The following is a 24,481-nucleotide window of genomic DNA, read 5'->3' on the forward strand; positions in this document are numbered from 1 at the left end:
TGGCGTCGAGTAAAGTTGATTTGAGTAAGTAGAATGTTATACTTTAAAATGTTTGGATTTCAACATATAATATGTTCAACTCGGTGATTTCATTTTTAACTAAAAGACACAATCGCAAAAGAGAAATTATTTTGAAGATGTTGGTTGCTGATTCAAATAAAAGAAGACACAAGAAGAAAAAAGAAGGAAAACTTCCAAGATACTTGGTAAGACTTGGTAGAAATAATATATGCTTCACAAAAAGATATCAAGCAAAAAAATCTTCAAATCGTCGGGACTCTTCCACTGATTTATTTTTTATGTGGTACTCAAACATGTGTTTTTTGACAATAGTATCCATGGTGGAACGCATTAACGAAACTCTTCATCATATGGTGCGCATAGTAATAGAAGACGTCTACCGTAAATGATCGATTAAGCCCCCGAGGGCTTATTTGTCAAAATGTGTTTCGGGGGACGGGGCTTATTCGGGAAGAGGGGTTAAATGGGAGGGGTGCTTATAAAATTATGCAAAAATCCAACCTCGAACCCAGGGCCCGTAGCGTTTTTTGATATGAAGATGAAACGCGTTTCATCTTCATATAAAAAAAACGCTACAGGCCCTGGGATCGAGGTTGGCAAAAGTCTAGTGTGCTAAAAAGAACTATTTTAATAAACACAACAAAAAATATCTTTTTAAAAGTATAATAATTAAAACAAACACTAATCGATCTCAATATAATGGTTGGAAAGAGAAAAAAGGAGGTCGGACTTGTTGTTCCAGCAAAGTATGTTGCTTTGACAGGGAGCAAGATATTCGGAAATATATTGTTCGACAAGTTAAAAAAAACAACAAAATAACACCCTAACTTTGAATTGGATATTATAACCACGAGAGTTATTAATACCTCAACCTGCGAAATAAATACCATTTATTTAATTGTTTATAGTAGTATTTTCTCAGTCCCTGTGTCAACTATGTTGAAATTACTGTGAATTCAAATAAGCCCCCATGTAGGCTTATTCGAGAGTGGGGACTTATTTGTCAAAATGGGTTTTGAAGGAGGGGGCTTATTCGGGAGAGGGGGGGGGGGTATTCGGGAGTGGGGGCTTAATCGATCATTTACGTTAAAGGAAACAGCACTTACCGTATTGATATGGGTAAATAGAAACTGTTTCCATTAAACAAAAATATCGTATTGATTTTTGAGACGCGACGTTTCGCTAAATCGTCTAATGGAAACGAAGTCTAAATCTCTTAAAATGTAATAACGAAGCTTTATGTGGTGTATTTACATTTATATATAATAGAAAAATTACATGGTGGAAACATTATCTTGGGTTTTCGGTAATACTAAAATCTATGAAATCTAATGTTGTCGTAAAAATATGCGAAAATACTTCTAAGTTGTGTCAATATAAAAAAAGTGTTAATATATTCGAGTATAATTGTTCATTTAAAGAAGGGTTCTTAATGCGTATTAAATATGCTTCCAAAATTTTCCGTTTCAGGAAAATCTAGGCCTTTTTTAAATCAATTCATGCTCTTTCCAGCGGATTTATGCCTTACGGATAGTTTCACCCAGGTAATTTTTACCGCAAGAGCACACTCCTTCGTATATAGCGCAGAATGGATATTTGTTTCTGACTATTAAAGGAAACAAAGGTCTTATTGTCTTTGTTGACCATACTACAATAAATATAAAACAATTATCGATTAATAATAAACTTCTTGACGTCTTTTTTATTTTGTTTACAATGTGGTAATGTGAAAAACAATTTTTTCCCTTCTTTGAAAAAAACAATTAGGAATAATGAGTATTGTAGAGTACTGTATGATTATCATACGATGACCTTTTATACAAGCTAAGAAGCTAACAAAACTCAAGCTACCGCGAGTTCTCTTCTCAAAACAACTTGTTTGTTATACTGTCAAGTCTGTCTACGAAAAAAAAAAAGATTAACATTGTTTTAGCGAAGCGAATTAGAAATTTTTATTTGAAAATTTATTATTATTATTATTTATTATTATTTATTTATTATTATTATTATTATTATTATTATTATTATTATTATTATTATTATTATTATTATTATTATTATTATTATTATTATTATTATTATTATTATTATTATTATTATTATTATTATTATTATTATTATTATTATTATTATTATTATTATTATTATTATTATTATTATTAATATTATTAATTTTATACAGGATTGATATAATTATTACTGTTATTTATTGTCAAATTTCTTGTAATCTCAATAGTATTGTGGCGCCTTGTGTGTTTATACTGCATATGGCGCACACTACTCCAATTTTTCCAACAAAAACTCTGTGGTTTAATAAACTGTAGAACAAAAGACTCTTATTCATATTCTTACCATCTTTCAGATTTTTTTAACAGAAACTGGAAATTTAGCATCTAGCAATGATGATCTTTATGTCATTGATAAGTGTATTTTTATTAAGCTACCTTGTTGGTTTTTAGGGATACGAATCGCATTCCAGTCGAATACAACAGAAATCTTCAGTCTTTGGATACTACATGTCAAAACGAGCTTGAAAAAAAAGATAGACCTAAAAGGAGAAAAAGAAGTCCTGCTTTGAAGTTGCATGTAAGTATTTATTCTTTCTTTCTTTACCTTATTTTTTTATTTACCTTTATTTACCAAGTAGTTTAGATACTACACTGATATTCCATTACGTTGAAGTGATGCACCTGTGTGTGAGCACCAAGTCCAGTTCTAATTCTAAAACTAATATGTATTTGGAAGATTAAATTTCATGCCACTCATATGTGCTGAATTGCCAATTTTTTTCATGTTACCTGAACATCTTGCCAAAAAAAAAAAAAAAAAAAAAAAAATTAAGACGTAAACCACTCAAAACGAGCTACGACAACGCAAAACCACGCAAGAATGCGCAGATCCACTTAAACCTACCTAAGACCAGTTTAGTGATGAAACCAAATTCCCCATGTTGATAATATCCGACAACAGTGCATTAGTAGAGAATTTTTGTTCTCGAACTTACATTCTTTTAACCATCTTAACTTTTATACCAACCGTATGTACTAACCCGATATACTATTTATCCATTATATAGCTATGTTATAAAAATAGTATTGTTTCGTATCCAACAGGATACGCCTTTAGGTATTAACAGTTCTTAAGTAGGCCCATTGGATACCGAAAATGCTTTGATAAACATCCAGTCTATATTAACGTCCGTCTTATTTTAACGCCCGCTCTAAAAAAATGCATCCTAAAAATGTCGAAAATTATACAAACGGCTGCGCGTAGCATTTAAGCTGTTTCTACTTTTTAAGAAAAATTTATCCAGCCGGGCAGGGAGTCGAGGGTACCCAAGGTTATTTCTTTATTACAGTGATTTATTTGCTAGCCAACGAAATCACACCGTTTGAGTTCCTTTCTTGTTTCTAAAAAAGGGTCTAGGTGGTCTTGGATTATTTTGGGTGGTTTTAGGTGGTTTTCATAGTTTTGGATGGTTTTGAGGGGTTTTGGATAGTTTTCATATTTGCATATTTGGATGGTTTTTAAATGGTTGTATGCAGTTTGGGTTGTTTTTTACGGGTTTTTTAATAGTTACGTTTTGGAAGCACATGACGTAAACTAAAGTTACTAAATGATCAATAAAAAATTAATGTCTTGACAGATTCTCCTGTTTTTATGCTCGTATTTGTCATTGTCACTGAACCACGCAGCAGGGAAAACTAAATTTTCGGAATGCAATCAAAATTACAATAGCAGTGGCAGTAACAACAAAACATGTCTTGTCTTATCCTTCTTGGATCCATTTTATGCCTCATAATATATATAAAAAACTTTTTAGCTCCAAAAACAAATGAATAAATAAATCAAAACAAAACAAAACAAAAAAAAGGAAGAAAAGAAACAAAATTTAACTGTACAAAGACATTAAAAATAGCGAAAACAAAAAAATAAAGAATTATTATTATATATAACTATTTTCTTTGTTTCAAAATAATAAAAGACATTAATTGGAAAAAAAGTTCTTTCATAATTTCAAGCTTTCACATGGCAACAACAATAACAAAAGAAAAAGAACAAACGAAGAAACTATCAACTTGAAGAAAAAATTCAAGAGTATTACTTATTCATTTCTTATTAAATTTTGGTCGTAAAACAAAACAAAAAAAGTTGGTTTTGAAATTATTTACTCTCTTTATTATTGGCGCTATAAAAAATATTGTGCAGAAGTTATGTTTATCTTGGTAAACAAGGAAACGAAACTGTTGGTAAATAAGTTATAAGTAAACAGATAAATTAAACAAGTGAACAATGAGGATGCGAATTAAAGTTACTCCTTCAAGCGTATCAGTAAGTTCTTTGTTTTGTTTATTTTTTTTATCCACAATTCTGTTCATGTTTGTTAGCCGAAATACTCATTTTGGACAATTTCTTAAATAGCCAAACAAAATATCAACTAATCAATTCTCTATGCAGCTCAAGTCAACAGCCTCTAAAATGTCATAAGGTACAGCCAGTCTGCCTTGCAGTACTATGCACTTAAGGATATTTCAGACCTTGGAACTTTGAAAAATGCGGATATTCTGATGTCAGCAATAATAAACAGTATATAAGAACCAAAGGTTTAAGAATAATCGAAGATCATAACCCACTATGAACAGTGTTATATATGTATATAACATCTAAGGAAAGGTTTCTTCGAAATTCAACCTTCTTTTTCATAATAATTTACCTATGTCTTTAAAAATGATCGCGCTGAAGATTTATTTCCTCCCCCCCTCCCCCACATTGCATGGTAACGTTATTACAGCTCACGGGTTGACAAATATGCAGAAAAGAACAATGGGGGGATATGTACAACGGGCAAATTCCCATGGTTTTCTCCATGGTATAATGACAAAGAATATGTGGAAAATGAAAACAGCTATATTAGCTAGGCAACATGCTTGCTTTATCTAATCTTGTTCCCTAAATAAAAAGAGCTCTGAAATAAACAAAAGCAAGATGGATAACGAAATACATAAAGCATATCTGCCAACATATCTTTTGTTTTATGTAACGTGTTTTATCAGCATGCAATCTTGATCACTTATCATTGCTTTTAAAATAGAAACAAGATGGGAGATCCTTCTCCCATCCCGATGATGAGAGAAGGATCTCCCGAAACGTCGCCTACTAAACTATCATGTTCAAGAAATGGTTGAAAACAATTTTCGTGTTAATTAAGTGGAGATAATAACAACCCCTTTTACTAAACATGAAAATATAAGATAATTATTTTGTTGTGGTGGCCATATCAAAAATGGTAGAAATGCTCATTCAAAATAAGCCACACAACAAATAAGGTAGAAACATGGAAACAATATATTTGAATTTTCCGTTTTTCAACTCTTTTCCAAAATAGGCAAACAGCATTACTTGGCTAGTGCTCTGTAGCAGGTAGACTTCGATGTTTCTACTTTGTACTAGACCGAGTAGCCAACATCGAAAATGTGATTTTTACAATGCCTCATTATGGAGCACACCACTCCAGAAGCAGGGAAATTCCAAAAATATGGTAAAATTGGGGCAAGCTGACGTCAGCAATAAACACCCTTCATGTTTTTTAGATCTAACCTTGGTTCTGGCTAAGTTAACATTGACAAAATTGCGCACTATTGATTGGTTGTAGCTGCGCTCTTTGAAATTTTCCCCAATATAATATGCTTGAGGTTATAGGTTAGGATGTAATCTTCACATCCTGCTGTCAAATACAGAAAGCTAGGAACTGATATTTTTCACTGGTTAACGATCACAGTTGAACCTTATATTAGACGCGCTTCCAACAGCGCATGCGTTTAGTTGTCGCACTAAATGCGGTGAAAAATCCGAAAAGAAACTTTATGTAACGCCTTGCTTTTGCGGAAGTAGGATAGATTTGGGATAGATTTACTCCAAAAAAAATAAATAAAGATATAAAATACAATAATAGAAACAATGCTTTTAGCTTCTATGTATAGAGTTCTTAAAAAAGACTAATCCCCCCAATCCTCCATTTTAATAACACTTTTAATAACAAATATATAAGACTCGTAATAATTAATAAAGGCCTTATCCTGTGTCGTATGTCTGCTCCCAACATTATCACCAATATTGTTACTAAAATTGTCAAAAAGAAGCACATTTCTCACTTTCTACTGTGCGTTTCACCGGAAAAAAAACTTCAGGGGCTGCTTATAAGTAGACGACGGAGTTCGTCCTTTTTGATTTCTGGAGATTAATTTTTATACATTATCTTTGTGGTGCGCTTGACTGAACTAAGGTGACGCATTCTACAGAACTATGATATAACCCTTCCTCTTTACTTCCTGTTTCTACGGTCGTGTAGAAATGAACACTTCAAACTTACATAAAATAATGCGGGAGAGTTTATTTATTGACATTGAAGATGGTGAATTTTCAAGAGTTTCTTCTGGTATTTCAAACCGAACCATAGTGAGTCATCTCCTCCACTTTTCTTCCAGCTTCAACGGCTGTGCTTACGCATAGATTTTTGCGTCAGACGTAGACCAAAGAAGAAGTTTGCTATTGATAACCAAACCAGACAAGAGCCTTTTTTTGTAATCTGTAAGAGATATTTTATGAAAAACTTGCATTGAAATGTAACGCTTATAAGAAATTCGTCCGTCCGTCCGTCCGTCCGTCCGTCCGTCCGTCCGTCCGTCCGTCCGTCCGTCCGTCCGTCCGTCCGTCCGTCCGTCCGTCCGTCCGTCCGTCCGTCCGTCCGTCCGTCCGTCCGTCCGTCCGTCCGTCCGTCCGTCCGTCCGTCCGTCCGTCCGTCCGTCCGTCCGTCCGTCCGTCCGTCCGTCCGTCCGTCCGTCCGTCCGTCCGTCCGTCCGTCCGTCCGTCCGTCCGTCCGTCCGTCCGTCCGTCCGTCCGTCCGTCTGTTTGTCTGTCTGTCCGTCTGTTCGTTCTGTTCGTTCATTCATTTATTCATTCATTCATTCATTCATTCATTCATTCATTTATCCCTTCATTTACTCATTCTTTCTTTCATCCAGGAACTAATTCTTTCATCCCGCCATTTATTCATTCATTCATCTTCAATTGTTGATTACGTTTGCACATAAAAGCACTCATAACTGGAAATATGGTGTAAATTTAGTCTTTGTTTTCCTGTTTTCAACATCGCTAAGGTAACAAATATAACAATAATAAGGCTTTGTTTGTTTTTACCGCTATAATGAAATGCGCAGGTGCAAAGGAAAGGAAGATTGAGTAAACCAGCAAACAGACCTGATATTTTTTGCTTAGATATCATTCAAACACCAAACAAATAACGAAGCAAAATCAAAGTAGTTGAGTGCTTCTGATCTTGTGGTGATTTACTCACAGTTTTTAGAGGAAATGTTTCTTGGAATTTACTATGTTTTTAAAAGCAATCTGAATTATTTACAGAATTATTTTTATAATTTGAAATGATTAAAGAGATATTAACATGCAACATGAAATTTGCATTAATATTGCATAATGTTCATGGGTTTAGTTAATTATTCGATTCAGTGAAATTTTGTTGCGATGGTAGTAATGAAGTATTCCCCTTAAGTGACGAGCTGCATATCGAATTTGTTAAATTTTTTGTGAGTGAGAATATAGTCAGCAAAGACGACACGCTGCGAAAACACAGAGATTAAATCGTAATTAGTTACAAATAAATACAATAATGTGTTGTGGTTAAACATAGCGTTACCTTTTTAATTCTCTTTAAACAAAAATTTGGTCTTTTAACTGCTTTACAAGGACAGCTCAAGTGTTTTTCAGGAAAAATGATCACTTTTAGCTTCACTTCGTGATTTACGTAAGGTTTAATTAGCTACTCACAGCAATCTGTCGTGGATAACTTTAAAGTATTTGCGCTGCTAAAAAAATCTGTTGATATTCTAAATTAACACTAAGATATCAAGAAAAAATCATTAGACTTAGTGTTAAAGACATTACAGTATACACGTGTAACCACTCTCTGCGCTCCTCTAAAAAAATGTCGTTCACAATAGTTTTATGGAATCAAACAAAAACAGAATGTAACGGATATCTTTTTAACACATGTTAGCTGAAAATTTCTAATTTTGCCTTCATAGGTAAGACACAATCCTGAAAATTTTTGCAAACGACTGTTTTTCGCTATTTTTTTATCACCCTGCAGAAGCTCTGCTTTCAAGAAAAAACGTTGAGAATGTGCTACTGCATCTGGAAATTTTTGCAAACGACTGTTTTTCGCTATTTTTTTATCACCCTGCTAAAGCTCTGCTTTCAAGAAAAAACGTTGATAATGTGCTACTGCAGTTTCTGTTATCTTAACGTTTTAAAGCAATTAAGACGACGGCCCTCTAGTCTAAAAAATTGGGACAACTGCTTATGCTGATGTCAGCAAATTAAATTAGATTTAACAATAAAAATTAACAATAAAAAAAAATAACAAACGACGTAAAAAATTCGCAACACGTGTTTCTTTTATGGAACCGATGTTTATAATTGCCTTTGCGGCGAACTTCGAAATTTAGTCCACTTTTGTAATAAATACGTAAAACTTGTATGATGTAAAAAGGTTTGTTTTGTTTTGCAGATATATTTTCTTTAAGGTGTATATTACATGGTCGCGATAGTTATTGTAATTAAACAATAGAAATCTTGCACATTTTGATGTTTCGTGTTATATGGAGTTTAGATAGCTAGATTATTTTTTTACATAGAAGTTTCGCGTTTGTATTCACAGTACACTTTTGTCCAACGTATGGTTCATAAAAAAAATTGTTTTCTAAAACAAATTAAAAGTTGTGCATAAAACAGGGAGACACGTACAGTTCCATGTGGGGTAAAGGTTAGTTTTAGAAAGAAGAAGACAAATAGGTTTGTAGTTTGTTTAGGACAGAAGTCAATTCCACCTTTTTTCAGGCCTGCAATTTAAGCTTTATTGAAGTAGGATAAAATAAGAAAAGTTGGTAAGGTTGCGCATTTTTTTTTTTAAATATATTATTTCATTTAAATTCGTTGGATTAAAATTTTTTTGTTAACAGTAAAATATAATTGGAGAAATTAATTTTTATCTGATTACTTGAGGAAATTAACGTTCACAAAGTAAAATAAAAAAAGAGGGTACCAGGAAATTAATTTCCGCGAGAAGGTTATTTTCGCGAATTTTATGCTTGCATGCGGAATATTTGTTTGAATTATTTTTTTATAGATTCCGGGGATAGTAAGGTAGCTTAATGCTTTTCAGAAGTGTGTAGCCATTTAAACTGAAAAAAAATTGGATCATTATGTTTTGAAAGCCCGCAAATTCATGGTTTCCATCAGGTTGCAAAAATAACTTAATTGCAACCCAAGTAAAATATCCAAATCTGTTTAATTCGCGGAATACATTTTTTTTTTAAATCGAGAAATTAATTTTTGCAAAAATTAGTTTCATAGGGAAAAATGTGGTTAAGGGAAAATATATTTCAGTTGTCTTTTGTTTTTTCTAAATATGCTTGTTAGTTTTAAATTTTGTCGCTTGTATTCTTCCAAAAATTAGGTAAATATATATTTCAATTTTACGAATGTTGATAAAGATTTTTAAGATTGGAAAAAATAGATGATGTTAAAGTAAAAATTGTTTATTAGCAATTTTAGACTTTTCTTCTTAATCTAAGAAGGAACTCGGTCTAAGTAATCTTCAGACTTTTTTTCGCCAAACATGTCTATGTCGCAAATATTTTCTTTTCGCGATTGCATCATTTTATTCTATAAATCTATAAATCTAAAATTTGGTTTTATTTCCCTGTCCTACTTATGGAGATAAGGTAGTCTTTAAATTCTTTAATATCCGGGGATAACAATTACTTTTAATAACTCCAAAAAAGAATGGAGTCGATTATCAGACATTATCGTATTAAATTCTTCCAAATTTGAAAAACAACAACCAAAAAATTCGTAGTAGTGATATTTGTCTCCAATCGGCGAAGAAAAGTAAGGAAAATCGTGGAACAGCAGGTTAAAAAATATTAACGTGATAAAAATACCACCGCAAAACTTTGAAAAGCTTGTATAGTTAGCAAGTTAGTGAGGAAAAACAGAAAATGACAAATTCCTTAGATTTCTTAAAAATGTTTTCGGGAGAATTAATTCTTGCGAAAGGATTACTTACTCTAAATATATATTCGCGTATTAGAAAAAAAACAAACAAAAAAAAAAACGCGAAATTTGCGAAAATTATTCTTTGTAAAAATTAACAAACTTGTTCCTTGTCGAAAAACTTATCATCTAAGTTGGTCACATAAACTAAGCGAGACTAAGCAGATACATCTAACAACTGTGCCTGTTATTGGTCACTTAAACGGCGAATCCAGCTTCGTTGAAGAAGCTAAAATAAATGTAGCTAGAGCATTTCAGGTCAGACGATACAAAAAAAAACCTTGCCTAAGCTAAATGAAGTAACAAGTAACACTTTACGATTATTTTTTTTAACCCTTTAGCCATTTTTATTTCAATACAAAAATACATTTCATACGTCGCACAAGAGCAAAAAGATAATCAGATGAACATAGTCATGAGATCCGGGGTAACTTTTCTTAACGCAAGGACACTGGAAGGTGAACTAGTAAGGGAAAATTACAGAATTCTTTAAAAAGGCTACATTTAAATGCGCTGAGTTTGTGCTCATTGGTTGAATTTAATTCGATTTTGCTCTAAAAAATTGCTTGTGGTAATTGGTTGTTTGGAAGTCAGGTTTTCCCTGAGGCATTTTCGTCTAAGCTCTAATGTTCAAGGAACACTTAGTTGACTAGAAAAGATTAGACAGAAACCCAACAATTTCATAAAGAAGAACACTTGTATACTGTGTAAATAATCTGTGTCGTGTGTTTAACATAACTTCGAGTGGCAGCTACTGAAACTGGAACATTTTGTGTATTTTGTGGGGAAAACAATTTAAGAGGGTAAACATACATTTTTATTATTTTTTGTTATATTGAAGGCTTCAGTAGCTAGACTGGCATCGCGTAGATGTCGAACTTGCTCATAAAGTTTTGATTTCATAAATAAGACATAAAACTTAAAGAAAGATAAGTGTTGTCTAGAAGGAAGGTTATTAAATGCTTATATTTAAATTCAAGACGGGGATTAAATTGTTTGCGATGGAAGAAACATGTTAATCGAAGAACATTAAAGTATTTTATGGTTAAGTTAGACTTATGGTTTTAAAACAATTACTGGAGCTGTTGAATTCTCTTCTAAGCTACTGTTAGGGTTTTAGTATCTAAAGTAGAAAGTTAAAATAAAAGTTGCTTTTAAAAAAACAATGTGTTTATATTTTTTAACACTTAAGGATCAATCGACAAAATCCGATAGTGTAAAAAGAAAAATTACAAGCTTTTCTGTTGTCAAATTTGTCTACGATTTTAAAAGCACGAGAGGAGAAACATCTTTCAAGAAATCAAAATGTCAAAAAGCAGAAATCTTATTGAACTTTTGAAAAGGGAGGAAGGTTCTGTCAAACGTAAAAACGTCCTTTGTACAGAAAAAAGGTATAAGAACCATGTGGAGAAGAGAAAGAAGAAGAATTGACATCTGATACAAATGTAAACGCAAGAATGTGATTAAATAATTAACTCTCAGACAAAATTTGATAATGTAAACGATGCTTTAGATTACACTATTTAAATTAAAAAGAATTTACTTTTATGTAATTTTTTCATATACAAAAATCTAATATTTTGACCTAATAAGCTTTCGAAAAATTGAGGTCAAGGATATTACTAAATAGCTATTGATATTGATAACGGCTATCACAAACTCAAACAAAAAAAGCTTTTTTTAGATTTCGCCTGTTTTTCGAACTGATTATTTCCGATTTTAAACACAATTTGCAGAACCATAGACAAGGATTCCGGCTTTTTGCGTTGCCCGCATTACGGAGCAGTCAGTGCGATGGCCATGTGATGTCCAAAAATCGGAAAGGAGGGAATTTCTCACATGTGCACAAATTTAGATGGGTTAAGATTCTCCAACTAACCAAATGACTTTAAGAATAGGGTAGCATTTCTTTGAAAAATTTTGAGATAAACATATCTAAATATATTATATATGATATATATATAATATATTATACGGCATATATTATATATATAATATATGAATATATGTAGATAAGGCTCCGCTATATTTTCCAGTAGTCAGTTCTACATAGCAGATTCTATAAACATGTTTTTTTATGAATATTTTATTTCGATACATCACAATGAAACGGTATTTTATGTTGTGGTAACTTTATATTCAATATTATTCATTAATTCTATTATAAGTTATTATTTTTCGTTGTAAGAAATTTATAAATAGTGTAGCTAAGGTTCACTTCAAAATAAACTCAGGAATACTTTTCCTTGGTACGTAATAACAATAATTGAAAAATTAGAAAGCTAAATGAGTTGTTAAATCTGCATCTTAAATAATAATAATAATAATAAAAAGCTTTTTACCTTTTCTCACCTCACCAAAATTTCTTTCGCATGTTTTTTTTCCAAAAAAAGAAATAATCAAGGCAGCAGTGTCTCAATGCGATCAAAAATTCCACATAAAAATTGTTATCTTGGTTACTGTTGTGTAGTATCTTCGTTTCAACTTCCTGTCCCAACGGTGACTAAACCAACATCAATTAATGTTTTCTGCTAAACTTAAAAATTGGTTTTCTAATTGAGCAATTTTTTAGCTTATGGTTCACCTTCTTTGTAAGATTCATATCTTTAGCGGTATTTATAAATGTGAACGCGTTAAATCTTAAAGATGACAAATAAATATAACAATTCGCTCTTTCCGTGTTGAATGACAAAATCGAGGAGACTCTGTTACTTATGATAACGGTTGATCTTTAACTTTAGCATAGTTTAGTTTAGTTTTAACAACATTTTTTCAACTATTATATTTATCGGATTTTTAGTTTTTTCTTCCATGTCACATTCTCGTGCAATGCATTTTCTACGTTCAAAGTTTCGACATTCATCGAGTAATTTGTGTCTCAATATGCCTTGACATACTAACTTATAAAGACTGTTGAGAAACGTGTGCATACTTGAGCAACTTTTTTAGTAATAGCTTCGCGATTTTACATACATCAGTATCAGAATTAAGAAAACAAGTAGAGCTTAATTTATTCTAATGGTATGGGAAAGTTATACAAAGACGGTTCCTTTAAACAGAGAAAGAATTAATAAGTGCGGTCATTTTGGGGTGGTTTCACCGGTCTTGATGTTAACCTGAATCATTGATCTACATATGAGTACTTTAAAACTTGGATTTTTTCTTTCGTCATGCATTGGTTAGTTAAAAAGAAATTATGAAAGGAAGAAAATTTGGCGTGTGTCACATCAACTTGCAAAATGTAAGTAAACAACTTATTGTCATTATTATTTTATCATTAAGGTTGCTAATTTTGTTTCAGCATATCAAAATCAGTTGGCTTAATCATGCGAGAGTAAGGATTTTCTGACATAATAAGTTCTGACAAGACATAAGTAGGTAAAAGCTTACTACAAAAAAAAAATTAAAATATGTACAACATCTTTAATAACATCTATATTATAATACCCGTATACGTCTGTCCGTCCGTCCTTCCGTCCGTCTGTCTGTCACGCAAAATGGTAGCTTAGCTGCGACGGGCGAACCCGTTGTTTTTTCCACGGGCTAACGACTAGTAATGTTAATTTTTTTAATACATACTGATTTCTTATAATGCTTTATACAAAACCATTCAAAAAAAATCACCGGGAGTCATTGCTCTTTGCTTCGTCATCCCGCATTTTTGTTTTCCTGTTAACATGATGTAATGAAATTACTCTGCGAGGGGTCTGGCATGAAGCTGTGCGCAACCATTTTAAACACAAAGTATACGGTTATTGTTATCCACCTTCATCAGTAGCACGTTAGACTCGTGCTTTAGGACTACAACCTTGGTCTTTAGATTTTCGCCAGTTGTGCATTTTTCCTACATCGATATTTCGTAAATAAAATTGCGTTGCTGGGGTCTCAAAATTAGGCTGCAACGCAACTATTTTCCTCACAGGATAGGGATATGATTATAAAAATATGCTGCGCCGATTTGTTCATTTTCGCATCACCAAAGATGTTTGCTGCTTTGGGAGTATATTTTTAAGCCCTCAAAAGGGCTCTGTTTAGTAAGCTCCAGATTAAATAAGATTTTATTGAGTAACAAGTCGGTTTTATGCAATTTTTTTTGGTCAGAAAACCTCGCTTAACTAGGACAACTCTATAGATGGTTATAGTGGACAAAATTTTTTATGTTCTATTTAGTGGTACTTAAAACTATCTTTGCATTTTTTTTCAATGCAACAAGGAGATAATTTTTGAGTCTATTGACATTTCACTAACGACACATTTCATTGAATCGAAACGCAAATAGTTGTTATTGTTTTTAATTTTTAAAAAGAATGGCCAGCAAGCTTTTTAAGCAGACATTCTAAATATAGTAACTTTCTTTCTAGTTCGTTAAGCGGAATAACATTTTTGGTTGCAGAGGGGTTCAAGTTACACATTTTTTTCAAAACACTGTTTGTAAGAAGGGCCTGAACTAGACAATAATTCAGAGCATTGTTAGAACACATCGAGCCTAAATATTTAGTATGGAACATGTAAATTTAAAATAAATATAAATATTCTAATAATTATACTCTGTTTATTAAATTATAATTTTATGCGTCGCCTGCGATGAGTTGGAAAAAATAAAGGAAAGGAACACTGCTCCAAGTACGAACTAAAAATAGCCTTCTTTTATTCATTCATTTATTCATTCATTCATTCAATCATCTATTTATTTATTCATTCATTCATTTCTTTATTTATTTATTGATTCATTCATTGATTCACTCACCCATACATTTATCCATTCATTCATTCATTCATTCATTCATTCATTCATTCATTCATTCATTCATTCATACATTCATTCATTCATTCATTCATTCATTCACTTATATTTATTCTTTCATCAAATAGAATAACTCTTCACTCCAATTAGTTTTCTTTTAATTTACGTAGCTACTGTAAACTCAATTAATATCAACTTTATTCAAAATTCTTTGTAACACAGACTGGCATAGCAAGAAATCAATATTCTGGTATCGAAAATACAAAAGAAATCGCTATCGGAATTTTTTTTTCTTTTTTTCTTTACAAAATAAAAATTAATTACGTGACTGCACCTCCCCTGTCGCTTCTTTTCTCTCTCTCTTCCAAAAGTTTTAATACTGATAATATACGATCGAAATAGTTACTATGGTAGCAAATATTTTTCCCTTATTATCTACAATATATTATTCATCTGTAAATGCATTCATCTTTCTTTCGTATTAAATTTGTTTTTGTTCAACGGTGGCGGCGAAAAAAGAAAGTAATGAAAAAATAGAGAAGAAAAAACACAGAGAGAAAAAGAAAGAGGAGTAAAAAGTAGCAGAAAGAAATAGTTTTCTGGATATGGTTACTTTTCTTTTTATTCCTTAAAGTCTCCCTAAGAGTTTTTTTAAACGTAATATGGAAATTGCAAACGTTGATTTAAGTGATGTTAGTGATGACGAAGAGGTTAAAGCACAGATCCATCATAAAAAAATCGCGAGAACACAATCTGAGGGCATACCGTTTGAAGTGAAAACGCCCAAAGAAGGAAATTTACGAGTTGGATCTTTAGGTGGATTCCGAAAAATTAGTGATGAAGAACACGAGGTGTGGACTCGACAGAATTTGAAGAGGCGGACTGGATTGTTGAACACACCTGTTTCTAAGAGAAACAGCAGAGGCAGATTGGCTGCTCATCTAGAGGAAAGCGGAGAAATCTCGTCTTTATACAGTGATGAAAATGATAATTACGTAAGCGTTTGTAGATTTAGTGAAAAGGAGGTTCGCGAAAAGTCTTACTTCTATGAGCACAGGGGATACCAGGGGGACGAATAAAAACTTCGCACATGGTTTTGGTAAGATATGCATCTGTCTAATTTTCCCTTACACATTATAAGTTGAGTCGTGGTTTTGGTAATGCACTTGCTAAACCACTGACTTCGTGAACTAACACGTAACCACTCTGTAGCGCGCCATACAAGCTCGACATGTTTCTGGCCAATCACAGAACAATACGCGCGCTTTCTTATCACAATGAAGGAGCGAAATCATACCAAAGAAAAATCACAATTGTAGGTAAAAAAAAGTAAACAACGAATGAATCATGTCTTGCTTTTTTACAGAACAAATATTTCCTGAAAATTTTGGCAACACTTAGTTTTAAACTGCAACATAGGAGAGTTACCAGGCTGTTCATCCTGCACGTTCGTTAACTTTACACGCGTGTACAATGTGTTTACAGATTCGCACATCAATAATCATATTAACATGTGCAATCAACGTCAATCACGAAAGGGGCGTAACTTACCCAAAACCATGTATACATTTTTAAATTATGCACGGAAAGCTACATGTGGAGTTTAATTAGCTTCTGTGGACCATTGAGCATATTTGCCCTCCCCCTGAGTGCTTTTTATCATCTGAATGTTATTTGTGAGTTACTTTCATGTGAGTTATGAAACCAAGGGTGGAGGTGATTTTCAGATGCGAATATAAAGTCTGTTTCTTTAAAGAAGATTACATTCTTTTGGACCAAATTGTAATGAAGATTTTGCTTACTCCCTTTAAAGTTCCGTCTAACTTTCTGAATTTTATGCTGAAGATAGTTATTACATACCTGTCTTCTTGTAGTCCAATTTTTTTTCTAGCCAGCCATGAGTTATTTTAAGTGGCTTGCTTGGTGGGGAGGCGGTATAATTTTGCTGTAAAGTTTCTGGCCACATAACATTTTCCGCGCCACAACAAAATAAATAAATAAATAAACAAAAAATAAGATTTTTTCCAGGTTTTCATTATTCGCTTTCAGCAGCCATCAAAAGATTCGTAAAATGACTTGAATGCACAGCTATGGTTGATGCTTCAGTGAGAACTTTGCAACGTGGATGCACATACGAAGACAAAAATATTGTTATCTTTGCTTTAAAAAACGAATGACGTAAATTATGCATGCATCGTTAATAATTGAATTATTTTGCTAGGCGTAAAATATATTTTCTTTTAGATATGCTGATGAATCGTTTCGCGCTTAAAAAATTGAATTTTCATTTTGTTTTATACAACACAAACACTTCTCCAAATTTAATTAAAAAAGTTAAGATAATTTCGACTCAATAAGAGCAATGGAAAAACTTCTTCATAAAGTTTCTCGTTGAAAAGAATTATGTTAAATCAACATGATAGAACTAAGAAGAAGGAATCACCACTTGGTTTGTCTTGTTAAGTTTTTGATTCTAACTTTTGCCTTAAAAATTCTTTCCAACTTGTTTGCAACAGCAAATCATAATTCTAACCAAAAATAATGATGATGTGTAGGGTTGTGTTTGATCTTTAATCCTATCATTTGAATTGGGTCCTGTAAGAAGTTTCATAGCCATACCATCTTTCCTTCCCTAAATTAGTTGAAAGAGGTAAGCTTACCACCCTCACTCCCAAATTAGCTACGTATTTTTTTGATAAGAAACCTGGCGGAGGGCCGAGTTCTAAAAGTTTGTTATTTGTAGGCTGAAATTCCATGTTTTTAGTTCTAAAAGTTTCTTATTTAGTTTCTTTATTTTCCTAGTAAAATAAGGGTTTCTTATATCAAAAAATAGCTAGTTCTAAAAGTTTCTTTAATCTTTGGACTAGTTGGTTTTAAAATAAAAAAAGCATTTTTCCTTTCAAAATCTCTCCCTAGTGATGATTGTAAAACCTTCTTCAATTAATTGTAAGAATTAGTTAGAAACAGGTTTCTTATTTCAGAAATAGACATAGAATGTAGTAGTAAAAGTTTCTTAATTTTTGAAGATTCTACATGTAGGTTTCTTATAAACTTGTTTCTTATAAAAAAATGTGGGCTGGCATATATTTTTGTACTATTATATATCAGACACCATAAATATTTTATTTTCACATTTCAAGTTAACCCGATAAAAATGTCATATGTTCTCAATTAAAAAAAACTTTTATTAGTTTAAATACACTGAATATCAAGTTAGTAGAAAGTCACAAGAATATTTTAAATTTCGGAATACAAAAAGTTGGGGAAAATGAAAGGATTTTTGCAGTGTTCTCATAAAGAGGGGTCGTGCAATGTTTTAACTAGCAGTGGTGATAGTACAACCTTTCACAGTTTTAAAAATTAGCTTTGACTGTTCAAGTTTTCTTTAAAACAGTGTGAAATTTCCTTAGATACGTGACCCAATAACCTTTAAAACCTACATGATTCATGTTTCATTAAAGCAAGATTCCAGAAAAAAGATTGAAAAATTAATTGTTAATGTTAACATGAAATTTTGTCAAGCTGAAATATTGCAACGCTCCCTTAGGCATGGATAGTCCAATTGTTTTGAAAGGCAGAAAAAAAAACTCGGCAAGTAGTGACGTGAAAGAAGTCTGCTAGAAGGAAAAATCCAAAATCCAACCTTGTTCTACTTAGTGAGCATTAATGTTGCTTAGTAATTCTTTCGTATTTCTTTCCAATCAACACATTAAATCTCAAAAGAGCATTTTCGAATAGGCAATACTTTTGCCCTGCGTAAGAGCATATCCTTAGAAGCAGGTGGGGCGAGTTCAATGTAGTTTTTGAAAGCTTGGTTGTAGCCTTTTACAATGTCGACAACTTTTCTTTTTCAGGAATCCAGACCATCTCTCGACTCAAGTGATATTGACAACATTGACTTACCATCTAACAATCGAGGTCCAGACCGAAATGCAGATCGTGTTATAATCAACGTTGGCGGAATGCGCCATGAAACTTTCCGCTCGACTTTGAAGATATTTCCCGATACCAGATTGGGTTGGATTGCTACTAATGGTAGTGAAAGCATCGATGCCTATGATCCGGTCAGGAATGAATATTTCTTTGACCGTCATCCAACTGCATTCTCACAGATTCTTAACTTCTATAGGACAGGTAGATAAACCAAACACTTGACCGTTATCCTTTTCTAACGCCCTGTATGTTTATGATATTTCTGAAAAGTCCATATTCGCCACCATATCTTGCTTCTTTGATGTTTATCACTGTAAAACTCGTTGCATTGGCATCAGCATTTGCGGCAGTTAAAGCCATACTAATTTCTTATAATTTGTGCTTTAACTTGTTCTAAGATATGACGAAACTTTGCAATAACCGATTAATTAATTCAATAATTTGAACACTTTTTGCGTCTTTAATTTCAATTTTTTTCTACCCGAAAATGAAGACGGTAAATGTTTTTAGGCTTTTGAATTATGGATGTCTAAATCGCTTTAACAACTTAGGCATAATAATTGAGAATTTAAAGGTGGTAGGATTTTTCCCATTTTCTAACAATTTTACATGGAGCAATAACAAACTAAAAAAGTTGGATTTACTTAGCTATCAGGAATTATACCTTTGCATCAAATTATTTATCAAACGTCAAATATTTAAAAGGAGTATGGGTAGTAAGTACGGGGTAGCAAATCTCTATTTTATAGACTAACCTTATCATTTATGGTATCACTTTGCGCATGGCAATCCCAGTTCGAATCATGTCTGTGTGATGAATGCAAAGAACATTTGCTTTACATTGTAGGAAAACTTCATTCCCCAACAGATATTTGTGGTCCTTTATTCGAAGAAGAGTTAACATATTGGGGTTTAGAGGAAAAATCTATGGAGCCTTGTTGCTGGCCAAAATACAATGAGCATCGTGACGCTCAGGAAAACCTAAAAGTCTTTGACAATGCTGCTTTAAATTTACGGGACGACGACGACATCGATCACAGATACGAACAAGAAACAGAAGCGGCGAACAATAAAAGTTTTCAAAAGTTTTTTAAAGCTATCAAACCAACATGTTTTAACTCAAGGACGTGGTTAAATTTTAAAAGAAAAACATGGCGAGTATTTGAAGATCATTCCATGACTGCCAGTTTTTTATCAAAGGTAAAATTTTGTTTTTTGACTCATTCGGCTTCAGCTTGTGAAATAAATATTTTTTGTTTCTTTGGCGCACCTTTATCACGTGTCTAGTATCTTCTTACGATTCGTCACAAGCTTAGAAAGACTCTACTAAAACTGAGAAAAAAAGTAGAGTTAATAATGAAAAAAGTTATTTTCGTTTGAGTTACGGATTAGAAAACAATCCCAATTATTATATCGGAACTCGCTAAACGTTTATGGCTATACACTAATGTAATTTAGAGGTCCTAACACTTTTAAAACTTTTGTATTAATAAAAACATATTCACTGTATTTACTTTAGTAATTATGGCTGCTTTATTATCCAAATGAGCGTTTAATAAAAAATTTTTTGCATAAAGTAAAAGCTTATATAACAGATGTTAACGAAGTCTATGCAGAAACTTGTATCATAAGTCTTTCAATTTCGAACGTTTTTTACTTGTTTCAATGGCTTAAGCAATGTTTTGCTGATAAGTTGGATATAGTCATGTAGTTGTAATGTACCAAATGAGGCCCAAACAGACACACCATTAGTATTTTTTTGTGAGGAAAGGGCCGGACGGGCAAGGGTTAGGAAAAGTGGGAAAATTCTGTTAAAATTTAAAATTCTTACATTGGGTAAAACGCGTACTAGACACAACCCTCCATCATATTGTCCACAATTGACAATTGTTTCAGCCCGTTTTTGTACGGCTCTGCTAAAACACTCTTTTTGAACTAGGATTGTTAAATAGTTTATTCTTTTTAGGCTATTTCCAAGATCTCGCTAACTTTTATCCTAATCTCAGTGTTTTCACTATGTTTCCATTCTATGGTGTACCCATATCCAGTACCCGAATCATCACGAAATAACCGAACAGTTAACCAATTATATTCCGATATTCTCTTTGGAGTAGATGTTGTATCGGTGACTTGGTTCACAGCTGAGTTTGCGTTACGATTCGTATCGAGTCCTAATCGTGTCTCGTTTATGTTTCAAATAATGAACGTTATCGACTTGCTTACGGTTGTTCCGTATTATATACAATTTTCAAACGGTAGAAAAAATTATATTTTCAAAGGTGAAAACAATGTCGTTGAGATTTTATCAGTGGCTCGATTATTCCGACTATTCCGATTTTTCCGATTGTCAACAGGACTTGAAATTTTAAAACACACATTAATAGCGAGCTCAAAAGAATTATTACTGCTACTGTTACTATTAGCCATACCTGTCGCCATATTTGCCACCATCGTATACTATTGTGAAAGAAATACATTACAAACAGACTTTAAAACAATCCCAGAATCCTTATGGTGGGCAATTATTACAATGACCACGGTGGGTTATGGAGACATGTCGCCGAAAACAACTCCAGGAAAAGTATTTGGAGCGCTTTGTGCGACATGTAGTGTATTGATTCTTGCACTTCCGGTATCAATAATTGGTAAGGCTTTTTGATTTGTTTAAATTATCATTCTGGTCTATGTAAAAATTAAAATACTACAATCCTGAGGAGAAAATACGTGCTTGAATTTTTTATGTAGATATTGAATGTATCAATTTGAGTTTTGTAGTGGAAGCGACATTTTCTGATTATAAAACGTCCTGCCTTCACAACTTTGCTAACTTAACTTTAAAAGTTTACACTTAAGAATAAACAGTACCTTCTTAACTATTATACTAATATTTATCATTCCAAGCAAAATTTGTTGTTAAAAGATCTTGCGTGTTGTAAGATGTATTCTTTTCAGATCAATATCCATTGTGTTTATTTATTGACATTTCTTTTTGTCAATTTTAGGCAATAACTTCACCCTGTTCTATCATTATGCTCAAGCACGCTTGAAACTACCCAAAAAACCTAAAAATGCTTTGGTGGGAGCTGCAAATGCTCTTGTTGCCGAACCAAGTCAACACTCTTTAAGTCCTGATGAGGACGAGGACAACGATAGTGCAGACAACGATAGTAACGACAGTTCTTCACCAAAAGAAACTTTGAAAATCGATCCTGATTTTATCGCCAATAATGTTTCCTACAGCAAAAGGTGATTTTTGTTTCACAGTAGTAGATCATATTGCGTGTGTTCTGCAGCCCAATTTAGTAACGTTAGCACAGGCTACAAAACACACACGAGAGGGTGGATAACAGTAGTAAAAACTTCAGTTAGATACTATCTGTAAATTGCAAAGCCCGCAAAAACATAACATCGCAAAGTTTTAAACCAAAATTTTCTCCAGTCAATTTAGGAAAAAGTAATTATGTTGATAATGCAATCTTGCCAGGATTGTGAATATAAAACCCGTTTTAAATACCTTTTTAAAGAATTTTTTACGGCATTGCTAAGCTCTTAGGAAGTCATTATATTACATTCGTATTTGCTTTTATTTACCAGCAAATACTTTATAATTGTTACGAACCTCAACTATCAAATCGTTGAATCCGACTTGATAATTTTGTTTATTATGTTTTAGATTTCAACGAGAAAGATTATCTCTATATGTAACCGAACCGAGTCGTCGATCAACACGCCGAAGCCGAAGCATGGGCAATTTCGTCAAGGATTCACAAAGATCAAATGGAAATATAAAGCTACGAAGCAAGCAACGAAGGCGCGATGTAAAAAGACACGAGTCTATGCATGAAAAAGTGAAAATTGAGCACGATGAAGAAGACGAACGCTTAGGGATGGACAATGTAAGCTTTGAAGTTGAGCATCCATCAAATCCAGTAGAAATTCAGAAAAAAAACAATATTCCAGAAGCAACAAAACATCTAAGCATAGCTATAGACACTGATAATAAAACCAACGAGCGCGAACTTGATTTAGAACGAAATAGTCAACTAAATGTCAACACATTCACGGAACTCAATGGTCAACCGGTTAATATTACGAGACCGGGTTATAATATAACACCGGTTGATAATGTACCACCGGATATACCGACTACAGTTATCACCGACTGCGATATCTTCGATAGTGTAGATGAAGCATTGCCAGCAAGAGACGAACAAGGAGACTTTGAGAGAAACGGTATTTCAAATCATAAATATCTTTCTATCCACAGACAAAACGGAACTGTAGGAAAGGTGAACGGTATAAATAGTGATATTCCTGATGGAAATATGGCAGGAATAAGGACGGGTGATGACAAATTGCATGTCCCGCAGGCGGGTGTGTTACCGTAGTTTTATACGGAACTATGTACAGTGTTTTATTTTAATATAATATGATCCTTTACTTCATTTTTTACAATAGTCCAAGAATTGATTGACAAAACCGTTTTTACATAAAACGGCACATAAAATCCTCCCCCTCTCTTCTTAACTTGATGTGTGGGGCCGCTGTCGGCTTGTGAGAAGTTGCACTGGGGCAGATCAAGGGACCTAGCCCGGCAAAAAGTAACAGTATCTGAGTAAGCAGATAACGGTTTTTTCACCTGGTCTTAAACTTTAAGGGGTAGAATATTTGAGATCCTGTTAATTCTTTTTCTTATCTTCTACAAAACAAAAGAAAAATCATAGCTCAGCTATAGTAAAAATAAATTATTTATAATGTGAAAAAAGCAATTTATTCTTAAAATTAAAAAAATGATGTTTCTGAAATACAAAAAATAATTTATCTTTCTATTAAACACTTGTTTTCTTTCAACTTCTTAAATACCTTTCTCATTCTTGTCTGATTTTTAAGTTTAATATCACGTCTTATCATCTTTTTCCATCAAATACGCCTTTTTTTTCTCGGTAAACAATTTAAGGATTCAAGTAAGACTAATTGAATGATTAGAGACATCCCAGCTTAAGGTAGAAAAACACAGAAATTAAAGAAAGGCAAAAATTAGGATCATAGTAACCTATTTCCAAATTTCCGATACACTTTATTCTGAATTACTTATGTTATAAGCCAGAGACTCATTGATGCATTGACCTTATTGGCTAAAACATTGTATTTGCAGATATTGTATTGCTTGAAGAATGCATGTAATATACAAATTTTTCTTAGCAGTTAAAAAATAAAACAAGAAGGGTCGTCCTCAAATGCTAACCTCTTCATGGTGTAGGTTTGATCTCTTAGAATGATTTTGATGTTAGAAAGACGTCATATTACTCAATATATGTCAATTTTGCAGGAGATACAAATGCTATAACCTTGATACTTAGATTTTCCAACAAAATACGTCAACAAATTTTTCACTCAGTAAATAATTTTAACAACGCTATTGGTATCAAAAACAAAGTCATATATGCAAGAAAGTTTCTTTAAATTTATTAACACCGGGTTTGTCTTACCCAGAGGGGAGGGGGCGGTGGGCGGTGGGAGGTTGTAAATCAGGAACTACCTACTGTGTTTTGGAGATAAACTTGTAAGTCTTTTTTTAGTTACAAATTTGATGACTTCACGGGGGTCGGAGATGACGTCACAGATGCCGAAAATAGGCCGTTTTCCTAATTT

At 32.9% G+C, this 24,481-nt stretch overlaps 2 protein-coding genes across 5 annotated transcripts in view; one reads left to right on the plus strand and one right to left on the minus strand.

The window, feature by feature from the left end:
• LOC130629735 (uncharacterized) overlaps positions 1-12,387 on the minus strand; it is a 42,922-nt gene extending 30,535 nt beyond the window's left edge. Inside the window, exon 1 of the mRNA XM_057443073.1 lies at positions 12,378-12,387. The gene's annotated coding sequence lies outside the window, so the exon portion shown is untranslated. The remainder of the gene's footprint in view (positions 1-12,377) is intronic.
• Positions 4,101-23,269, plus strand: LOC130629734 (potassium voltage-gated channel protein Shaw-like). Of its 4 annotated transcripts, none has more exons than XM_057443070.1 (6): positions 4,101-4,353; positions 18,751-19,030; positions 19,677-20,029; positions 20,796-21,474; positions 21,832-22,075; positions 22,503-23,269. In XM_057443070.1, exons 1-6 carry the CDS (start codon positions 4,315-4,317, stop codon positions 23,215-23,217), a joined length of 2,310 nt encoding a protein of 769 aa, XP_057299053.1. In that variant the 5' UTR covers positions 4,101-4,314; the 3' UTR covers positions 23,218-23,269. The 4 variants fall into 4 exon arrangements, with proteins under 4 accessions (XP_057299053.1, XP_057299052.1, XP_057299051.1 ...); XM_057443069.1 differs by lacking the exon at positions 4,101-4,353 and adding an exon at positions 12,360-13,393; XM_057443068.1 differs by lacking the exon at positions 4,101-4,353 and adding an exon at positions 15,032-15,891.
• Positions 23,270-24,481: the final 1,212 nt, after the last annotated feature.

This window comes from Hydractinia symbiolongicarpus, chromosome 2 (assembly GCF_029227915.1).
Source record: "Hydractinia symbiolongicarpus strain clone_291-10 chromosome 2, HSymV2.1, whole genome shotgun sequence".
In the NCBI taxonomy this organism is placed as follows: domain Eukaryota; kingdom Metazoa; phylum Cnidaria; class Hydrozoa; order Anthoathecata; family Hydractiniidae; genus Hydractinia; species Hydractinia symbiolongicarpus.